The sequence below is a fragment of the Hakea prostrata genome, chromosome 10, assembly GCF_041222555.1.
Source record: "Hakea prostrata isolate BN-2017 chromosome 10, UWA_Hpros_2, whole genome shotgun sequence".
NCBI lineage: Eukaryota > Viridiplantae > Streptophyta > Magnoliopsida > Proteales > Proteaceae > Hakea > Hakea prostrata.
Window position 1 is genome coordinate 15,116,006 of NC_142609.1, and position 21,651 is coordinate 15,137,656.

Sequence of the window (21,651 nt, forward strand, 5' to 3'; positions counted from 1 at the left end):
AACCTTCTCAATTACCCACTCACTTGTGTGACATTTGTCCACAATGACAAGTTGAGAAGTCTAGATCCTCTAACCCCACTATTCTTGTGCCTCCAAAATTTTTCTCTCACAGCCCATCTTGACATTGGTGAGTTGGGTGGTTTGTGAGAAGGAATTTTGGGGTAAAAGGATTCAAATCTAGAAATTAGGGGTTGGTGACTGAAAATGAAGGAACAAAGATCAAAGAAAGACCGATAAAAAAAGAAGGAAAGATCAGAGTTCGAGACCCTAAACCCCATAAATATGCTTCTTTTTCTCTATCTTTTTTTTTTTTCGTGCTGCAGCTCTTCCAATTTCTTCTTGTTCTTCTTCTTCTTCCTACTAATGCGAGAGATTGCTTCTTAATACTGCCTGCAACAGCAACTGCAACTTTTGAGAAAATAAACTGAAATTTCAGAGATCACATTATGAATCCTGATTAGTTAACCCACGAAACTTTTCTGGGCGGGCATTGCCGGGGCACATGAACAGGCCGCCATGGAACTTGGCCCGCAGGTAACCGCAGTTGCACATGGCAATGGCATCGATTGGAGACCATTAATGGAATGAATCTCCACCTCCGACAAGCAATCTGCTCTGCAATGCAGGAGGTGGAGGTGGAGGTGAAGTGGCTGCTGCGGATTCATTCGAGCGTGTCCTTAAAAGAAGTAAGTATTCAAGAAAATCCCATCCCGGCACCCACCTGCAAGCATTACTCTAATCAAGGTGTTTAGAAGAGCCATATGACCTATCATCATCATCATCAAACTCTCGCGGTGATAACCATCTAGCAGCAATCGACCAGCTAATCCTTGGCCTCTTGGGGATTCTCAAATTGGGCACCTTCGATTAATTGCTGCTCCACCAGGGTTTGGGTTAGTGTTAGGGACCAATTTCTGGGGAAGACCAGAAACTTTTTGTCAGTTTATGGGGAAGAGCGGGTTATTTGGCTCTATAACAAGAATTACAGGTAATTTGGTTATGTACTCTTTGATAAGAAAAGAAAAAATGAAGAGCCCTTCAACATAACGCAAAAACCGCTAACGTTTATGACCAAAATATACTTTGAAGAAGATGCATTTGCTTATGAATTTACAAGGCAGCTGCTTAGAATCAAAGCCAGCAACCTACTAAGAATTTACATTTCTCACCCTCAACTCATTCTACCACTATCCTCCAAACACATTTTAGCCCACCTAAGAAGAAAACGAAAAGAAAAGAAAAGAAAAGAAAAGTGAAACCCTATTAAATCTTTCTGCTACTCATCTGTCAAGCCAACAATGCTTTGTGAACCTCTAAAAAGATGAAAGAAATCAATATCTAATTGATCAAAATGAGCTTACACGTGATTGAAACCCAACTCTGCAGGCCAATTGGATATACAGATCATTTATACTTCAATGAGAAAAGTCCTCACTCCCAACACCAACGCTAGACTTATCCATCATCCGCACATTGTACTGCTCATAAACTCTTGCCCGGTTCTCAGCCCACCACTGTTCTGCTTGTTTCTCGCTAAACCGCTTCCGACTGCATTTAGACATTTTAGGAGGTATCAAGGCACAAGTGCTAATTTGCTTATTAAAACAGAAGAAATAAATCTTGTTTTTTGTCAGGAAATCAAACCAGCAGATGAGCGGGAGGTAAGGAGTTGGGAAGGAAGAGACATGCTAAAAACTTACGAATTAGAAAGGATGGAAATGAACCACAGGGAGCTACATCATACCTGAAGCGGACTCGCTTTAGATCTTTAAAACCACCAGGTAAGGATGTAAGCGTGATATACACACCAGGCTCATCTTGCTCAACCCATTCAGCCTCGTGATTAGTTTCACCTTCTGTTTTGTTCCCATTCCTGGTAGTTGCTTCTGAATGGCCCAGTCTGTTGTGATTGGAATTACGGTTACTGCTGGTACTGGATCCATTGGGAAGTACCATGCTAGTCGCTCCATTAGTATCTGATTCATGGGAAGCTGCTGAACTGCTCAGCCAGTCAACTGATGCAGCAGAAACATCTACTGAAGCAAAGCAAGGTGGTTTGCAGTTGCGCGCTGCTCCCACAGGCAACCTTTCAGCCATATCCTTCAGCTATATGAAAATTAAGAAAACAAGAAGTCAGCAGCAAGCAGTCAAATGAGTAGAAAAAAAATTTAGGAGTCTGTAACCAATAAAATATTAGCATGCGACTTCCACATAAAAGATTCAATTCATGCCTCATGTAGATTGTGATCCTATCAAGTGGATAAAGACAAAGTTCTTCTATAGCCAGAAATTTGGAAACCACATAAGATACAAACCTCAATGCATTTCAGCTGGACATGCAGACACTACAACGACAGCTACAAAACAACGACGACAACAATAATGACAGCAACAAGAACAAAAACAATCATAACCTTATTGCAACTAAATGGGGTTGGCTACACATATCGAAAGGGAACTGTCAAAAAAGTAGAAAACAAAAAGAGTAAGCAAGAGAAAGATTAAAAAGACAATAGGTATGGGGAAGTCAAAGTAATAGTCGTAGAAGCATCCCAAGAACAAAACCCTATAAGGGACTGGCAATACAGGTCTCTGTTTCTAAACAATTACATTCATGGTTGTACCAGGATCAAGACCCACAACAAGCATATACTTTCTCACTACTTTTCTAATAATCTGTTAAGACCCCACTAATCGAATATGAAAACTAATAAGATTCAATTACTGCAATAAAGAAGAACAAATACATGAAAGCTAAAACTGTTCATGATGGTGTCAGTCACTATTCGATTCCCTCTCCTCACAATCGCCCCCCCCCCCCCCCAATTTCCCCCCATTTATAACCCACCAACCAGCAGTTGGTTACGGCAACTCCTTTTCACTCCTCCAAGTGTAATGATCCCAAGGTCCTAAAAGCATCCCATAGATTACCCCCATAGTTCAAAACCAACAAAGAAGTTCTGTTAAATAGAATTATACAAACATAATAAGAAAAACAAGGCTAGTGGAATCAAGCAACTAGTAAAACCAGTTGCGAAAAAATAGAATCTAATACTTACTACACTTACTGAAAGAGCATAACATTTTTTCTCCAAAAAAATTTCCATCTAAGATGAGTGCAATGAAAACCCAAATCGTAGTAAAAACCAAGCCAATATAACAATTAATGTTAAGCTTAAATCCACGTCAACTTACAGTAAAAATTTTATTTGATGAAGTACTATGAAAATAAACATGTATCTTACTTGGGCAGTCAATGATTTAATCACTTCCTTTGCTGCTTTGCATTTTGCAGTCTCTTCCCCTGCAATTTCCATGGCTTCTTTCAGCTGCTTCGTCATTTTTTCCAGCTCAGCATCTTGCAGCTGTGCTTTGTGAGTGAGATTTTCTACCTACATATAAAGTTAATCAGAAATAATTCCTAAAGAGAGTACTAATTGCAGCAGCAAGTCGTCCAATGGGAAGCAAGAAAGCAGACAGTTCAATTTGTTTGAAAATAAACTAGAAGTCCTTTTGGTAACCTACCATGCACAGAATAATCCAATTAAAGCCTGGGTTACAAAAGAAGAAGAACTTTTGTTTTATACAATGATGTTAATTATATAACCTCTGAGGAATCAATATTTCACTACCATAGGAAGCTATATATACACATGACATCATACTAATAAGTAAAAGAAAATAAATATCAACTCTATGATCAAATAGGCATGAACATATTTTCCAAACAGAGACTAAGCATGCTGAGCAACAACTAAGAAAAGTAGTTTCTGGCTCATGAGGTTAAAACAATTCAATTAAGATGGAAATGGCAACATCCAACATATTGACTTCAAAGTCTCACTTCTGTTTTTCCATTTCTGTAGCTTTTATGTTTCAAGATATCAAAGACAGTACTGGAATCTATAGTCCCACATCCTGATCTGATTCCAGACTGAACCGGCTGACCCAGATTGAACAGAATTGGGATCGGTCATGGTTGATCCTGATCGAATCTTAATTCCTTGAATCATCATTGTATCACTTGCAGTCCTCAGAATGTGCATTTTGATCAGTGTATGCACAGCACAAACAATATTGAAACAAGTTATTTAATTAATCAGAACCTGATCCTGTACACATCTGTCATGCTCCTCTCTTGTATATAACAGTGACACAGACGAAAGCACCAAGTCACACGTGAGTTTTCTGAAATTAAGATAATAAATCTATAGTACCAAAGTCAAAAAATAACATGGTTCTGACAGAGGTCAAACTAAAAAATTAAGAACAGTATGGACATGGATCCATGTACTATTTTCTACATAAGACAACCTGAGAAAGATGAAGACAAAAGAATTTTGCATTACACCTTCTCTCTTTAATGGCAATAGCGGGGGAAAAAAACTCAAGTCCTATAAAAGATCTATGTCAACCCTACCTTCTTTTTTTTCTTTTTCTTTTGGGGGGGGGGGGGTCTTTAGGGGCTTCCCTGGGTCTCAGATAATATCTGGGGTTAAGTGTAGAGAGAGAGAGAGAGAATGAGTAACCTATAGAAGCATGCAATAAAATCAGTATGGGTTCTGAGAATAAAGGAACACTGATTCTCATTCAACACTCAAAAACCCAACCGGCATCCTTTACAAATAAGCATAGTTACCCAACATCAGCATTAGCACTCTGCCGTCTGAATTCCTTAAGAGACATTCCAAGAATCAAAAGGTGACTATTCTCTTAGCCTTCTGTCACAATGCACACCAATTCTTCCCTAGTTTGAAAAATCTTTCTGATCCTCTCCCTCCAATACACGGCTCCCTGCAAAATTCGATATTCTGTTCCCTCTTCCTCTGACGGTCCCAACACTCCAATCCTCCATAACAGACCAAAAAAATCCACCAAGCAACCAACCACAGGTAATTCAGTTCTTCCTCCCTTCAAAAAGTCAACTGCATTCACTCCTCATGGACCTCATCCTCCATCAATTCAAGACTCAATTGCTAGAATCTTTTTCCAGTTATGCAGCCTACAGGAAGAATGAAGTCCTCTTGGAACCCACTATTTTACGATGATTTTGTGTATGTAGCCATTGCATCCCGTGTATCATCTTATAGAAATCTGTATGCATCATCTTTGTAGAAATCTAATCTTAAGCTGAAATCATCCTGCACCCTCTCTAGTTCTAGCAGAGCTTCTTACACCTACATCAACAGAACTACTCCAACTCCATTTGTTCACATTTCTTTTCAAAATATTCATACCCTTCAACCTCCAATGTTTCATGACCTTCAACCTAAGTGTCTTGGTCCAAGCAAAGGTACATACCATGTTTAGCAATTAACACCTACTTGATTACTAACACAGCTTCCTATCCTCCTCTCAAAGCATCCAGCCATTCACCAATTGGGTTGCACACTTTTCTCTAATTGTGCTAATCAACCTACCTTGCCCCTAACCTAATAGACTCTTCCACTTCACATGTAATGTCCAGTGATCATCTTTCGCATCATCACATTAAAGAATTTCTCAATACACAGAAATCTGAAGGAGGAACAGAAAATAATGACAGAGAAACCCAAATGGCACACTTTCTAGAAATCATATTGCCCCCTTTTAAGTAGATAAAACCTTTTCCCACTTGAACCAGACTACCACAGGATCCCATAATACTCATTCTCCCCCTTCCCGTCCTCTTGCAACCACCCCCCCCCCCCCCCCAAAAAAAAAAAAAATGAACTGACCCACAACCCAAAGCCCTTCCCAATGCAATTAAGCACATCTCTATCAGCTGTAAGTTCAATTTTCTCAATTACACATGACAACAAATTAACAAAAAAAAACCATCTTCTTCGAAAGTTCTAACAATGAAAACCATCTGGACAAACAGAAGCTCTATCTACACCATAAGCTCTTGTGGAAAAAGGCCAATCCAGCAATTAGATCTCAATAGCCTTCACAAGTACTGAAGAGCTTATTGTGCTGAAATGTTTGAATAAATTGTATGCTGAGATCAGTAATGAATCTACAGCCATTTATTACTTTTAAATATCAGATTCTAGATGTTTTCATCAAGGACAACTCACAGAAAGAGGCATGGTATTGACATACTGAAAACAACCTAAGCATACTTTGACATCTCCACCTCAACTTTAGTCTAAGTCCAGTACTCAGAAAGAAATGTCCTAAGTAGTTCTCCTATTATTCCATAAACCACCACCACCTCCGCCTTCCTCTATTTCATCTTCTCTTTCAACTGCTCCAACTGAACATAGCAGAGAAATCAAAAGAAAAAACAGATCTATAACAGAAAGCAATAGAGAGGCCAAAAAGAACCACCAAATGTTACTAGCATATCCATCATCAGATGCATGCACTGGAGGAGACTAAAGTATAACTGGAATTTGGACACTAACCATGTAGCAAGGGTGCAAAGTTTCCACACTAACTCGAAGGTATCATCTTGAGTCACTAAAGTTATACTTCAATTTTAGTTTCCCTTTTACTGAAGTTCTAAATACGCAGTAAAACATTAAATTGAGAATCAAGCAGCAAAAAGCTTACAGGCACAACATAAACCCAGCCATACAAGAATGTTCTGGATGATGCATATGTGATAACAAATTGAGCAGCAATTCCACCATCATCAATAAGTTGGAAGGTCATTAGTCTCTCCAAGTCATACTAATATTGAAGCTATTTCAAGTCAACTGAAAATAAAATTTATCTTTCAAGAATTTGTATGCTATAACACCAGAATGAAGCTGCATATCAGATGTGCACCTACAAAAATGAGTTTGTCTATATGAATAGAATTGGTTTCCTAAATCCTGAACAATAAACTAGCGAAGATGTGGAAAACCTCAGAAATTAAATGGTAAATTTCAATCCAGTAACCTCTGGTATGCATTACCACAACAAATCCTCTGATATGGCAAAGCAGAACCATTCTTCGTGATCTTCGATTCTTAACTTCTGGAATTGTACAGTGTATTACTAAAATTGATCCTTAGTATGCATGAAACCCGTTAGGCCGTTAGAACAGATGCTGCCCAGTCCAATCCAACCATCAGATCTTCCTCCTCTTTAGACCATATCATCCCCATACCCTCCTGACAAAACCATTCAAATCTGGTTGCAATCTGACAAGCCAAAACCCTGAAATTTCGCCATACATGTCGCCTTACCATTTTCTCTCTGAAGTTTCAGATTTGACAACAAACCACAAGTTCGATATTTGGATCAAATAACCCTATTCCACGGTTAGAACTCAATCCAAGCCCCTTTCCTAAATTCCATCATTAAACCCTAGAAACCTTAAATACAAATTTCAGCTAACCCTAACCCTAGATTTTCAAATTCGAGTTTGGTTCTCACTGGATCTTCAAGAGATTAACTCCTACTTGTTCATCTATGAATCTAGGACTACATAAGGCACATTTTTTTTCCTCTACAAATGAGTTCAAAAACAAAGTATGATGATTTTTTTTTCCTTTTCCATGTCTTATCTTCTCTCAATGGATCTTTACTGTTCAAGCTTTGGCTCCCTGCTACAGCAATACTTTCATCCTGGCCATGATGCGGAACTTCACTGAAGCTATAAGTGGTTTCAATTATGACTAGAGTTATCCTATAGTTTATTCAGTATCGCTCAGCAACCTATATTCCTTTCTACCACCTAGTATTACCAAAAACAATGCCTCTCACTGCAATTGGTACCAGACTGATTGCCTGCAGTGGCAATTAGTGGAAAATAGAGCTGGGAGAATATTAGAGGAGGGTATCAGAGACAGAGAGGGAGAACAAGGAAGAAGGGGAATTATAAGAACACTCCTATTTAAAAGAAAATAGTGTACATAAACTTAGGGTTAAAATGACAAATAAAATATGGTTAAACAGGAGTGGTTACAAACAGCTTGACCTTTAGATAATGTTGTGGTATAGATGTAGAAGCCCTAGAATAAATAAAACAAAAATCATACAACTCTATAACAACCATGCAGCTTAGTCATTGAAGTTTGCGAGATAGAGTTAAATAATGAAGGATAATACCAATTAACTAAGGAAGTGAAAAAAAAAACCCTGAACGATGGTCAAACAAAATGGACGAAGTTACAAAACAGATATTTGACAATAGATGCAAAATCTATACCTGGGCTCTCAATTGGAGAACTTCTTGACTCAAGCTATTATTTGTCCTTTTAGCATCATCCACTACCACTTTCGGTGATGTAAGTCCAGATAGTGTTGGGGTCGGTGTTGTAGAACGAGGTGGGCTTGGGCGTCTTGATATTGGAGATGTTGCTCGGGAAACAATTCTTGATCCAGGAACAGAAGCCGAGAAGAACTTTTTAGATGATCCAAAGACAGGATTGAAAGATTTAGAAATATTAAGTGCTCCCCATTGAGATCCTCCATTTGGAATAGGAGAAACACGACTACTATTAACTTCCAATTTCTTTGTCCTCTTGGAAGACTTGTCTACTCGCTTAAAAGAATCCATTGAAGAAAATCGAGCCAGCGGAGGATGAGTTTTTGACTCCAACCTTTCTTCCTTTTCAGCCAACTCAGTAAGCCCCTGGGTTATGCTTCCTCTTCTATTCATAGAGTGGTGAGATGAAGCATCAGTCTCAATAGCTTTTCTCAGCTTACTAAAGCAGTTATCACAGACACGATATGATTTGTTTGGATTTGGTGCCATAGAAGCTTTAAGGGACTTTTTACTGCTACATGAATGACAGAAAACAAGCCCACAATTATAGCAATTATGGCGCTTCCTTTTGAAATTAAATGGCTGCCGGCAACCAGAACACATTGATTGATCAACACCAGATACCCATTTATGAAGACAGATAGCTGCAGTAAAATTGGTACCACAAGCAATACTTTTAACTTGTTTGTCCTTTAAGGCTTCAACCAATGTTGGGGTATTCCTATCATCAGTATTTCCATGACCCAGTCTACCATTTGCTCCCTTGCCCCACGTGTAAACTTCAGTTCGGGAAGTTAAGACAGCAATGTGATATGCACCACAAGCTATCTCCTCCACAAAGTTCTTCAGAAGTTTACCGTCAACACGAGTAGGGAGTTTCCCATCAGCATGAGGGTTTCCTAGCTGGCCATAGACAGGACTACCCATTGTATAAACATGGCCAGAGGTTGTAAGTGCCACTGTCAGGCTGTGACCACAGGAAACTTGACAAAAATTAGGCTCAACCAGAGCTGCAACACATGTAGGTACAAGTTTTGATTCCTTATCGCCATGTCCAAGTCGACCTTTATCACCATCTCCCCATGTAAACAGCTTTCCAGATGAACAATTGCTGGAACTTAAAGTCCCAACCATAACCTCCACAACTGCAGCAGTGTGCCAAACACCACAAGCTGCTCGCACAGTACGTAATCCCTTGAGAGATTCCACCTCCCTGGGAATTAACACACTTTTCTTGTCTCCATGACCCAGAGCTCCAAAAGTTCCATCACCAAAAGTAAACAACTGCCCAGAAGAGGTCACTACAGCAGTATGCCAAGGTCCACAGGAGATAGACGACACATGTATGCCCTCCAAAGGTCCATTGACTTTTTTTGGGATGCAGTGACTCACCACACTTCCATGTCCAAGGAGCCCAAAGTTGTGAGTACCAGCACCCCATGTGTACAGATCTCCAGAGAGTGACACAGCACATGTGTGGTACTCTCCACATGCTACAAGCTCAATGTTTGTAGTGTTAAGAGCATCAATTAACTTGGGGTGTGAAACATCAGAATCTACAGCATGACCAAGCCGGCCACCCGATTCCTCTCCCCAAGAGAAAATCTCCCCTTGTTTAGTTACTAAAGCAGCATGACGACCACCACAGGCTATGTTCTGAACATCAAGTACTACAGCAGACTCCAAGGGTTTTGGCACAAGTGAGTCCATTTTAAGACCAGTAGAACTTCCAACTCTATGAGTACCTCCACCCAAAACACCGTCTCCAGTGCCCTCACCCCAAATAAACACATCCCCTAAAGCATCTGCATCATCATTGCCGGAACCTTGACTTGATGAGCTAACTGCACTCGATAGACTTACCCTAAAGGCATCCATTCCTATGCCTTTGATGTGTCCATTCATGCTTTCTGACCCTCCGGATGACGTCGAATGCACTGAACCAGTAGCAGAATCTGTTGGGAAGAATCCCTTAGGAGGCACAGCATATAATACCACATCTGAAAATCCTTTTTCCAGAGCATTCTTTGGGGGACTTTCATATGGACTATGAAGACGAAGAGGCTCTCCACAATCCTGAATTAAGAGAAGGAATATCTATCATATTTGAGGTGGTTAAATAGAAAGTATGAGAATAAACAAAATTATAAGAAATTCAAACCTTTTGGAAACTATCAGCACTACCAAATGGAGAGCTTAAAGGTGAACTTCTCCGAGTGTACGTCCGGGGACTGTTTGCTTCAGATGAAATTCCATCACTTCTGGACTCCGTTCTCCAATTACGGTGATGACTACGTGAAATTAAAGATTTTAGGCCAATAAACCAGGCCTCGGCTTCATCTTTATCTTTGCAAATCTGGTAAATAGAAAGATCATCATATTAAGAAAAATCTTCAATCTTCATGAAAGCTGGGAATTACTTTAGATCAAATATTAATGACAGGGACAATTAGGTAAAGCTTCTACAGTCAGCAGCATCAGCAAACCCATGCATAATAGAAAAAGACAAGTCTAAATCAAGAAATGCTAACCAGATCCAGTGATCTATCATTATATATAAGAGAAAATGACTGGTATTCCTTCTCAGGCCGAGGATACCTCTGAAAGATTGCCTGGAGAAAACAACAGTTGTGCATTGTCATTAATTAAGTTGTATCTAAAACTGAAAGTATTTAGCAAGCAAGTACAGATATCCAACAGTATCTCATAACAAGCGCAAAGAAAATTGATATTACAAAAAAGTGGAAATGATAATCAAATTCAGGATCGGAAGGAAATTTTAACGAAAACAGGAAAAGAAGCTATTAGATTAAAACAGAGTAACTGAAATAACAATTCTAATGGAGAAGCACCATGATCAACACAACTCATGAAATAAGAGTCTTGGAAAAGAACATTGAAGATGCAACTTCAAGGTAATGATCAACCTCAAAGCTTCACAATTATATAGTAGTTGCCAGGAACCATTAGAAAGCATTGAGTAAAGGAGCAACGATGTTTCCTTGGATATGTGATTGGTGGCAAGACCACCCTTGAACAGTTACTTTATAACCATAGGAGCTGAAAAAGACAAGACTTTAAAACTCACAAGGCTTTCAAACTCAAAACGAGAGGCAAACACAGACTCACAAGGGAAGCAATTCTCAAGTATAACTCATCATGGAAGTAATTCCCAGCAAATATACTTTCTCAGATGCCAAAAGTCTAAAGTCACCAAAATACTATGTGGACCTCCCACAATCCCACCAACTAAAGTATTACTAACTATATAGTCAGCAAATTTAGATACTATACACTGTAATTTAAATAGTGACTACGGGTTAGCCAGAGGTCCTCCCTAAGCAACACCATATGTCATGCTGTGTTGTTAAAGCCAAGAACCATTGAAGACCTGGCAAGGGTTCTTGCACCTTGGACAACTGCACGTAAAGGAGCTGGTCCAAAAGAATAGGATCATGGAAAGAGCTCTCACTGAAATTTCTGAGGTATCTTGGTTTTCTAAAGTTTCAGGACAAGACAGAGGACAAGTTAAGAAAACAGTATTTACTCGAGATCTCAGTATTTTACATTAAATATATCCTTTCTACGACTAAGCAATGTGTACAATAGAGGCTATCAGTTAGTATGTCAACGCCTACCAACTTAGGGTCCAAAGTCAAACTCCCATTTAGACTTTGACATTTCTAAATTTGATAGTGCCATTGTGTCATAGCCCAAAATAGGCTATACAAAGAGTTTCATGACCTAACTGGTTCAAAAACCCACTGAAACCTGTCTTCAAATTCAAAAATAAAAAAGCACCACTAACTGAGGTCTCTGTCCAACTCAGTTTCCCTAGCTGAAACCAGATCCAAAACTGAGACCTTGAACCATGTTTAGGATTAGGTTAACATCTTTGAACAGTGGACCTTTAATTGGTAAGAGTTTAGAATTGGTAGATGTTATGAAAAAAGCTAAGGAGGTGGGACAACTTTAAACTTTAGAATACTAATGATAAAAACAACAGAAAATGGAGTAGGCATGGAAGTAAATAAGAATGAAAGAATGATGCAGTCGATGAAATAAAGATTACCAAGCTTTTTGTAGGTAAAAGAGGGTCTTAATATAATTATAGCATAGAAACCTGAAATAGGTCTGGAAGAAAGAGTTAAGTTACAATTTTGGGAACACAAGGATGGATACTTAGATTCATGACATGTGACCAATTTAAAAACAAAATCCTCCTTTGTAGGTAATTAATTAAAATAGAACTTAACACCTTTACAACCGTCCACCCTTTAATTCCAATTAATTTTGTTATTTTTAATTTTTTCCACATCAGCTTAACAAAACGAAATCCGAACCCATAAATGTAGGAAAACCAAATCTTCTCTCTCCCTCACTCACCCTTTCCGTCTCCACTTCCATTCTTCAGCGTTCTTCTCTCTTCTCTCTTCTCTTCTATGTCTCTTGTTCAAATTGTAATGAGAACACAAAACTAAAATTCTAAGGAATACCAAAAGGAAAAGGACATCTGCATCTAATAGATAAGAGACAAATTTTTTAAGCTTATCACAATGTGTTTAACGGAAGTATTATCTTTGTTCCATTATATGTTCTCCTGTACAAAGTAATAGTAATAAGACTTGAATCCCATTCTAGTTTTTCTGAACTTTGTATCTGTATGCATATTTTGTTTAGTTTTAACATATCGACAAGGTATGATCAAGTGGCTTGAAAAGAAAGAGAAGAGAGAGAAAGAATGAATGGAAGCGAAGATGAAAAGGTTGAGTGAAGGAGAGAAAATTTGGGTTCCTACATTTGTGGGATCCAATTTCATTTCTTAAGTTAATATGAAAAAAAATTAAAAATAACAAATTTAATAGAAGAGTAAACGGTTGTTAGTGGTGTTAGATTCTATTTTAGTTAATTACCAACAAAAAAGGATATTGTCTTTAGACAGGACACGCGTCATTAATCCAAACATATGGGTTGGAAAATTTTATCTCCATATGGGTGAAGGAACCGAACTCCCTAGTGATTGCTATATCCAATGAGATGATTAAAATAAAATTAAGTAAACAAATACGTATCCTATAAAGTAACAGAATGATCAAATTAACAACAATAATAAATTAGCTTAGTCCTACATGCCCGAATACAAAGAAAAATTAAGGACCTCGAGTGATTCCTTTATATGCTGAAAATTTATTGAAAGCTACAGATATGACCTCTCATTCTCCTATGATTACTAGAAGTACCATGAGAGGCAAGGATCTAAAGATAAGATTCTTACAGTGCGCTGGCCCGGTATAATTCGAGACACATGGTTCAGCTTAAGGTGCTTCTCCTCCTTTCCAGAGTACCAAATTAAAACTGATTCGTCCTGAAAGGATTAGCACAAAAAGAGAATCACTTTCTAAATACTCACTAGGTTACAGAATCAAGAAATAAGCAGTTCCAAAAAGTGCATGCGTTTAGTTATTGAACAATGTTGGAAGAATAAACCTACAAGAACCTCCATATTCTTATCGTATTCTATGTTATTATTTAAGTTGAGCATCTGAATTCATCAATGAGTAGGACAGAATCACATTGTTTAGACCAAGGAATTGTGAAAAACCATGCCCCAGAGAGAGCAAGACATGAAAAAGTCAAACTCACCCAACAAAAAAGACATAAACAAGTCAAGAAAACCATAGCCAAGCAAAATTAGCAAAACCAAACCCGGCAACCAATGACTCTCTTAAATATATCACTGAGACTCCTAGGGACACATTCTTCCAACTCTAGGAGGATGTATTACTCGGAAGTTTCATAAGTGAAACCAACTCTCTAAGACTTATAATCATTCCTTTTTTAAACAAAACACACAGAAGCATATCAGATGGTTGAAAAAAGAGGAATGTGATGTGAACAATCATAAAGAAGTGCTAATTGTGATGTTCTATGCTTATGTCAGTGGGCTACATAAATCTGTGAAATCAACTCCAAAGGACATAGTTCAAACACAATTGAGTAAAAGTAAATATTGAAATTTGTCATTCTCATGCCCATGAATGTATTATGAACTTAATAATCTTTTCAAGATTTTACGATCTTGCACATTTATTCATAACAACAAACTGCTTCACAATTATAATCACACACTGGATTCCTGTATGACATAAATTGGGTAATGATATGATACAATTTCTTCTTTCCATCCTTTTTCATTTTTAAATTAGGGCTTGTGCATTCAATCAGGAAAATAAAAGATCACATTCAGCTGAAAATCAAATTACAGCAAAAGAACAAAGAAAAGTGAGACATTAAGGAAAGCTTACATTTGCGAGCCTGAAGGGACAGAACTTAGGTTTCCCTCTACGTCCATACTTGAGCAAGTATGCTCCTTTCTTAAGAGCAGTAATAGCCTGTTGTAAATCAAATCAAGAAATTGAGTTTGATTAGAATGTAAAATGCTACACCAATGAAAAATAATTAGGTTCCACATTTATATAATTATCAAAAAAGAAAGATACAGCAACACAATGTAAAACAACAATATAGGCTTATCCAAACTAAATGGGTTGAGTACATGGGTCCTTGCTCTCCAATAGTCTTTGTTCATAGTCATACAAGACCATAAAAGCATATACTACTGTTGCCTGTTTCATATGAACTTTTCTTGCCCTTAAAAAGATTCATTATTTTTGCAATATGCCTTCAATATGTCACTTCATGTTTTCTCATATATTGCAGTTCATACTATTTCTTGTATTCCTAAATGAGTTCTACTGTATATTCTATTTCTTAGTACACACATGCTACCAAAAGAATAAGATTTATGCAGCTAAATATGAGCTTAATATTTAGAATACAAAACCCCAACTTCAAAACTGTGTTAAAGCTAATGCCACTCACCTATACTCTTCTCTCCACTCTCTACTACCTCCTCTGATCTCCCATTTGAAAGGGAGGCACAGGAGGAAGTAAGGCGACAGAACTCATAACAATATCTATGGCATGCTGGGCTCATAGACCATGATCTACGAAGTAATATATGGTATCTATATTCTTTAATAGTCTGATGAAAGATGGAGGCAGCATCATTCTCCGTGGGTCATAACAATGGAGACATTGAAAAAAATGCAGCCAAAGTTTAGACCAGTGCGGTAAAGCAGAAAAAAAGCTTTTCCGGTTTTGTCAAACTGATACATTCCCTTAAAACTAAAGAGTAAATTTCAATAGCAAGACATAAGACGAACAATGCTTTATGTAGATGAAAGCAGAGAATGGAAAAATACTACTGTATCTGAAATGAGGATGTTGAGATAACTAACTGGCAACATTGGGAAGGTAGAATCAGAAACGAGCACACTTTGGGGGAACTTAGAATGTAAATGCTTTATGTAGATGAAAGCAGAGAATGGAAAAACACTACTGTATCTGAAATGAGGATGTTGAGATAACTAACTGGCAACATTGGGAAGGTAGAATCAGAAACGAGCACACTTTGGGGGAACTTAGAATGTAAAAAGATGAGGAAACCCAAATTGAACTAGTTTAGCGATGTTGATAAGTCATTTGGGGGTTACTTCTCTTTTGTTTTTCTGGATGAATAAGTCACTTAGGGGAACTAAGAGTCTAAGACGTCTTTTGGTGGAAATAAGCGTGGTTGGGTCATATGTATCTGGCCTTTGATTCCCTCCATGATTGGCCAGTGTAGTGGGCTTGAAATATGGGTACAAAGTAGGAAACCGGGATTTGACTCGTTAATTAATTAAAAATTATTTTAAGACTATTGTTTTCATTGTCTCACTTTCCTGGTAAGTTTAAGTTACCTAATAGGTTAACGATCAGTCTAGGCCTTCTACTTTTAGTAATAGGAGTCTATTTTGAGTATATTATATAAGGTTGTAATAGAGGCAAATATTGAACACAAATTTTGATATTAATGGAAGCTTTTTGTTGCTCCTCTCCATCTCCAAATTTTATTTGTCTCCATTTGATCAAAGCTGGTGGGAATGGTGTTTGGTCCCATGAACACCTTTTGGAGAGAGGAATCAGAGAAAGCTCTCATTCAGGTTCCATAAAGATCTCCTTCAAGTTCTGAAGATCACTTTCTGATTCAAGTTCAAGATTCAATCTTTGCTCGGGATCTCTATCAAACAAGCTGCTGCTCAGGAGAACCCAAGTCAGCATCTGACTCTTATATACCTCAACCATCTCCACCGTAGAGAAACCAAATCTAGAAGTGGATCTTATGCATCCAAAATCAAAAGAACTTTTCCCCAAACCTCAAAATACTCAATCCAAATCATCCCAATCATTTGTTGGCATTACACCCAAGCATGATTCAAGATCTCGCTCTCGACACCCATTTTGCCCCTCGAAAAAGAGAGATCGTGCTCAAGATCTAGTATTTTTTTCCCAGCCAAGTCGAGTGAACTGAAGGGCCCATCTTGGGGGTTTTAAGGGTCAAGTTGGACTCAAAGTCGGTATTTAGCCTATTTTAGACCTTCTAAACACACTGGTGGCCTAAAACTTGTGAGAAGACAACCTTAAGTATGAGTTCTAACTCCACCTCAAGTTTGAAACTAAAATGCTGCAGGAATGAACATGCAAGGTTATAAAATATAAATTATAGAACTATTAGGACATATAAATGAAAAGCAAGTGAGAAGATACATCAAATAACTTGAATAATAATAGAATTCCATCCATATGAATATGATACAACATCATATTCTCGACTTTTGAGATTACAATAATACAACCATCATAAGTTCATTTGGGTTTAATCGTGATTGCTCTTGGATCTTGAGCAAGTTTTTAGGTACCTCCATTTGTGACCGAATTGGTAGACTTGTCTTTAGTGCCGTGATCTACCATCTGTGGTGGGAGCGTAATCTCAGATGTTGGACTTCTAAATCCTGCTCCATTGACTCGATTTGGAATGCTATCTATTTTGATGTTTCTGCTAGACTTAGCTCTATTCCCCATCCCCCGATTGTTGACTCCCCAAGGAACATGCTCATTGTTGTCTCTTGGGGCCTCAACTCCCAACTCCTTCCTTCTCTTTGATCTCGTCTCTTGGATCTCTCTTGTATTTTGGTTCTTCATTTAATTAGATTATTTATTCATCCAAAAAAACCATCATAAGTTCATAATAGAAGTGTTGGGTATGGCTCATGTGTCACAATTTGTTGGGTATGTAGAGGCCTTATATCATTTTAGGCCCCGGGATCTCCCTGCAATTTGGGCATGGGCCCATGAATGGCTGTTATGGCTTAGGTTGAAGAACTTCTTCAAATGACCTTATTTAATCTTCCTTTCTTGATGTAGATGTGCTAAACCTTGCTGCAAATCAAGATCCAATGTCAATTGGCAAAAAAAAGGCAAAAATGGAGGTTTCAAAGGTCTCAGCGAGTTAGGAGGTAAGAGAGAGTTGGCATTTAATCTCGGTCCAAACCAAGAGATGGCATTTAAAGTGGCTGAGTGGACTAAGAGTCCAAACCAAGATCTCGATCGAGATTTACTACAAAGAAGATCTCACATGAGATCTTGACTCATTGTCTCAAAATAGCGAGATCTCGAATGAGATCTTGGCGTGCTCTCAAAATAATGCACCCAAGTTCCCGATTTCATCCTAGGCTCAACTAATTGAACAATAAAATTCAATCCATCACAAGGAAAAATTCTCAAGACCCAAAATTCTCATATTAGAGATCAACCATGCAAATCACACCGAACCACAACCAAACATCACTCCTAGTCCCTTGGAAATTCAGTCCAAGTTTCAGCCCAAGATTCACCCTCTAAACTCTAGATCATTAACTGATTCCTTTTTCAAAACCCAAAAGCCTAATCCTAATTTGCTGAAACTTTGAATTTCGCGATCGCACAATTAACATAACCCAACAATAAACCCTAAACCTAACCTAGCCCTAACACTCAAGTGGAACCAAAACCCTGTGTTGGTTTGTTTGAACTTCACTGTCATACAAGATCCTGGTTTACTGGCTCCTGGTTAATTTCCTATCAATCTAGGACTACATCATTCAGATGTTTTCCCAAAAACCAAGAATTCAATAGTGAGGAGAATAGGTGAGATGATTCAGGTTGAAGGGGTTGGCAAGATGAATGAACGTTAGCAGTGATACAGGAGAAATAAAGAGGACAAGCAGGTGATGACTTATGTTGAAATTGTGAGAAGAAGATGAATGATACAGGTGAACAGAAGTCATGACCCCAAAAATAGTTATTAACAGCCAATCCCAAGCAGTTGGAGCTAAAGCAGATAATTCCAAGCTGAACTTCTATTCAGGCAATCATCATATTATTACAAAATTCTAGTGTTCCTGACCTTAGGACTCTGTATTGTTGATCAATGGTGCTTCCAACTCTCCACTTCTCTTCTTATCAAAGTGTGCCTATTTATCCCCTCTCCTAATAGAGAAAAGTAATAGGCATAAGGCTTAGTTGAGTAATTATGCGTGTGATGCACCATCCTTCTTTCAGTCAATATAATACAGCCATGCCTAGTTTATTGGAAAACAAGTACACAAACTAAAATCATGTAAACAAAACGTATTTTAAAGCTCTTCAAGTTCCAAGAAATTATAAGTGGTTAATTTTACTGCATCACCATTTTTTACGACATTAATAATCTAGTTTTACTTCAAGAACTCAATTAGTAGTAATCCAGGGGATTCATAACTCACGCTATAAGGTCTTTTTGCATGATCAGAAATTGATAGCCAACTAACTACTCAGCGAAGTTTTGATGCAATCTTTCTGACCATTATCCCTACATGCAAATGGCAATTGACAATATCAAGAGAAAAATAGAACCTAGTTGCTGCTCAGTCAACTGACCGTCATGGCCCATTATTTAATGGTGGAAGTGAAATACAAATCGAGAAAAAGGTTTTTTTTTTTACCTTATAATTAACCAACCGAACAAATTCCAAATACAGCTACTCTAACAAGTTAGATAATCCAAATTTAGACCTACCTATCGCTGTACCACATTAGATAGACACAAGCTTCCCCACTAGCATTGCTAAATAAATCACGTTAACAGATTAACAGCGGAAGCAAGAACCAGAATGCAGCATTTTCAAAGAACAAACAAATGCCTCCAACTCTACTTGCACATCGTGATTGTAAGCTAAAATTTACAAATGAAAAAAAGTCAACAAGTCGGAAAGCTCACTAAGTAAAGGATTACCTGTTCAACATCTCTTTCCCCAGAGCCCGTCCTATTAAGATCCGTTGTCATCGTTTCAGTCCGAGACATCAAGAAACAACATTTCCGAGCAGAATTCGACACTCCAGAAGCTTGAACAACTCATCCATTCTCAAAATAATCCTCCCATTCATTCTCTCTTCCAAGAACTCAAGCATCCACCCACATATCACATACAAAACCGAAATCGCGAACTTAAACATAAAATTACCGCCGGAGACCAAAGAACCAGCCATCGTGATCCATTCAATTTTAGCTACAACTACTACATCTATACTTCCCAAATAGATACAACCCCAGAAATACTTCCTCAAACCCCAAATCCTTCGTCAATGCTTAATCTACTCAGCTCGATGCTGCACTGAACGCCTCTGATATCTTCTATGTTTCAGTAAGAATACGACCAACACTAAAAACAATACCTAAAATGCAACTTCACGTTATCCAAGAGAATCGTTCAGAGAAAAGCCCAAACTCCACTGTTTTCGATGATTCTCAACTCGTTGAGCTCGCAATATCTTGTCAGACAGAAAATCGAAGACTAATCCAGAGAAAGAATTTCACAGGAAATCTACAAAAAAGCATATCAGATGATGAGCAGCAACGTTCCCACACAATCGATGGAGAGAGAGAGAACGACCTGGTCGATCCAATGGAAGAAAAAAGCGAAAAGCGAAACAGTCGAAATAATAAAAGCATAAAACTCTGTTCCCTCACCTGACTGAACCCAAGAACTCTTCCCCCCAAAGACCCTCATCCACAAAATGAAAAATAAGTGGAGCACTTCTTACAAAAACCCAAACTTTTCAGTTTAATTGCGAAATTGCCACTGCCACCGAACCAATGAGAAGGCTTGAATGTGGCTTCCGACTACCGATGAATATATATTAAAATAATCCTTGATGTTTTTTTTTTTTGGTAGGAAAAATAATCCTTAATGTTAATTGTTATGTCTTAACCAAAAAAAATTATTATTATATATATATATATACATATATTTAAGTATTTAACTCTATTTGACAAAAATGCCCTTTACAATGTCATTTTCTTTTTTTCTTTTTATAGATATGTTTCCAACACAATGGTGACACCTTCTTATATAGAAGCACTAGGTATAAGAAAGTATAGGTTTGAACCTCTGCTACTCTCTACCGTCGGCCCTTTCTCGAGGAATATGAGCCCTAATCATTATTACTAGTTTATTTTTACATATTTTTGTAACAAAAAAGATAAAACCATCTCTTTGTTTCATCTTGTGTAAAAGTTGATTTAATTTACCTTATTTTTCAATCAATCAAAGATTTTACTTGGCTCATGGGACAAAGCTTAACAAAATAATATCATCAAAAACAAAATTGACTGGCTCAGTGCCATCTATTGATACATCATGAGGGAAAATTACTAAAAAGAATAAAGTAGGTTTGATTGAGAAGTTGATTGAAGGTTAAATCAACAATCTCAAATCTACCAACAGAATGGCATTCTTGTAGTTTACCTCAAAAGAGTGTCCTTTTGCTAGAAGCCATATGTATTTAACTATTTATGAGGATTAAGGTAAAAGCCAAAAAAAAGTAAAGTTTACTTTTTCACTGGATCCGTTTAAATATGAGATTGTGGTAGCTGAACAGACATGTGAATCTCTTAACTGAACGTTCTAAATATCTACCATCAGATTTTGTAAACTAAATCTGAATCGTTGAACAATATTTTTTATTTTTTTCTTTTATTTATGGGTTAGTTTTGTTAACCTTCTATCACCAGTTTTAAATATTTTTGACATTAAATTATAATTAAAAAAAAGAGCCTTCGACCCTTCCGCTTAAACTTATTGTTGTGGAGAATTCAATTTTCTTCTCTCCTAAAAAGGCGACGATCTTTTTTACTAACATCGGATAAGGGTTGGTTTTCAAAAGATATGAAATCAACAGAGAATCTTCAATTCAAGCTTTCAAAACCTGCCATTAAATTTGTTCAAATCGAATCAAGATTCAAGAATACACCTGAAACACCGTCATCACCAAAGAATCCTAAAAAAACCTTCTTTCCAAGGGGGTGGTAATTGCTCGAGTTTATGCAAAAAAAAAAAAAAAATTTAACGGTAAGATCTCAACGAATGTTCTGTAAAATCAATCTACACATCTGTTCAGCCACAATTTAGCGTTTAAATATTACTAAAAATTCTCAGGCGAAGCTCTCGCTCTCGCTCTCGCTCGAATCTCGACTTCTCGTTTTAATAAGAGTGAAAGTCGGAGTA

At 37.6% G+C, this 21,651-nt stretch overlaps 1 protein-coding gene across 1 annotated transcript; it reads right to left on the reverse strand.

The window, feature by feature from the left end:
- Positions 1–756: 756 nt before the first annotated feature.
- LOC149002122 (PH, RCC1 and FYVE domains-containing protein 1-like) lies at positions 757–20,134 on the reverse strand. Its single transcript, XM_089137882.1, has 9 exons — positions 19,380–20,134; positions 14,491–14,577; positions 13,461–13,550; positions 10,717–10,797; positions 10,347–10,541; positions 8,126–10,261; positions 3,246–3,392; positions 1,745–2,106; positions 757–1,548 (listed from the first exon to the last, which is right to left on the reverse strand). Exons 1-9 carry the CDS (start codon positions 19,446–19,448, stop codon positions 1,416–1,418), a joined length of 3,300 nt encoding a protein of 1,099 aa, XP_088994008.1. The 5' UTR covers positions 19,449–20,134; the 3' UTR covers positions 757–1,415.
- Positions 20,135–21,651: the final 1,517 nt, after the last annotated feature.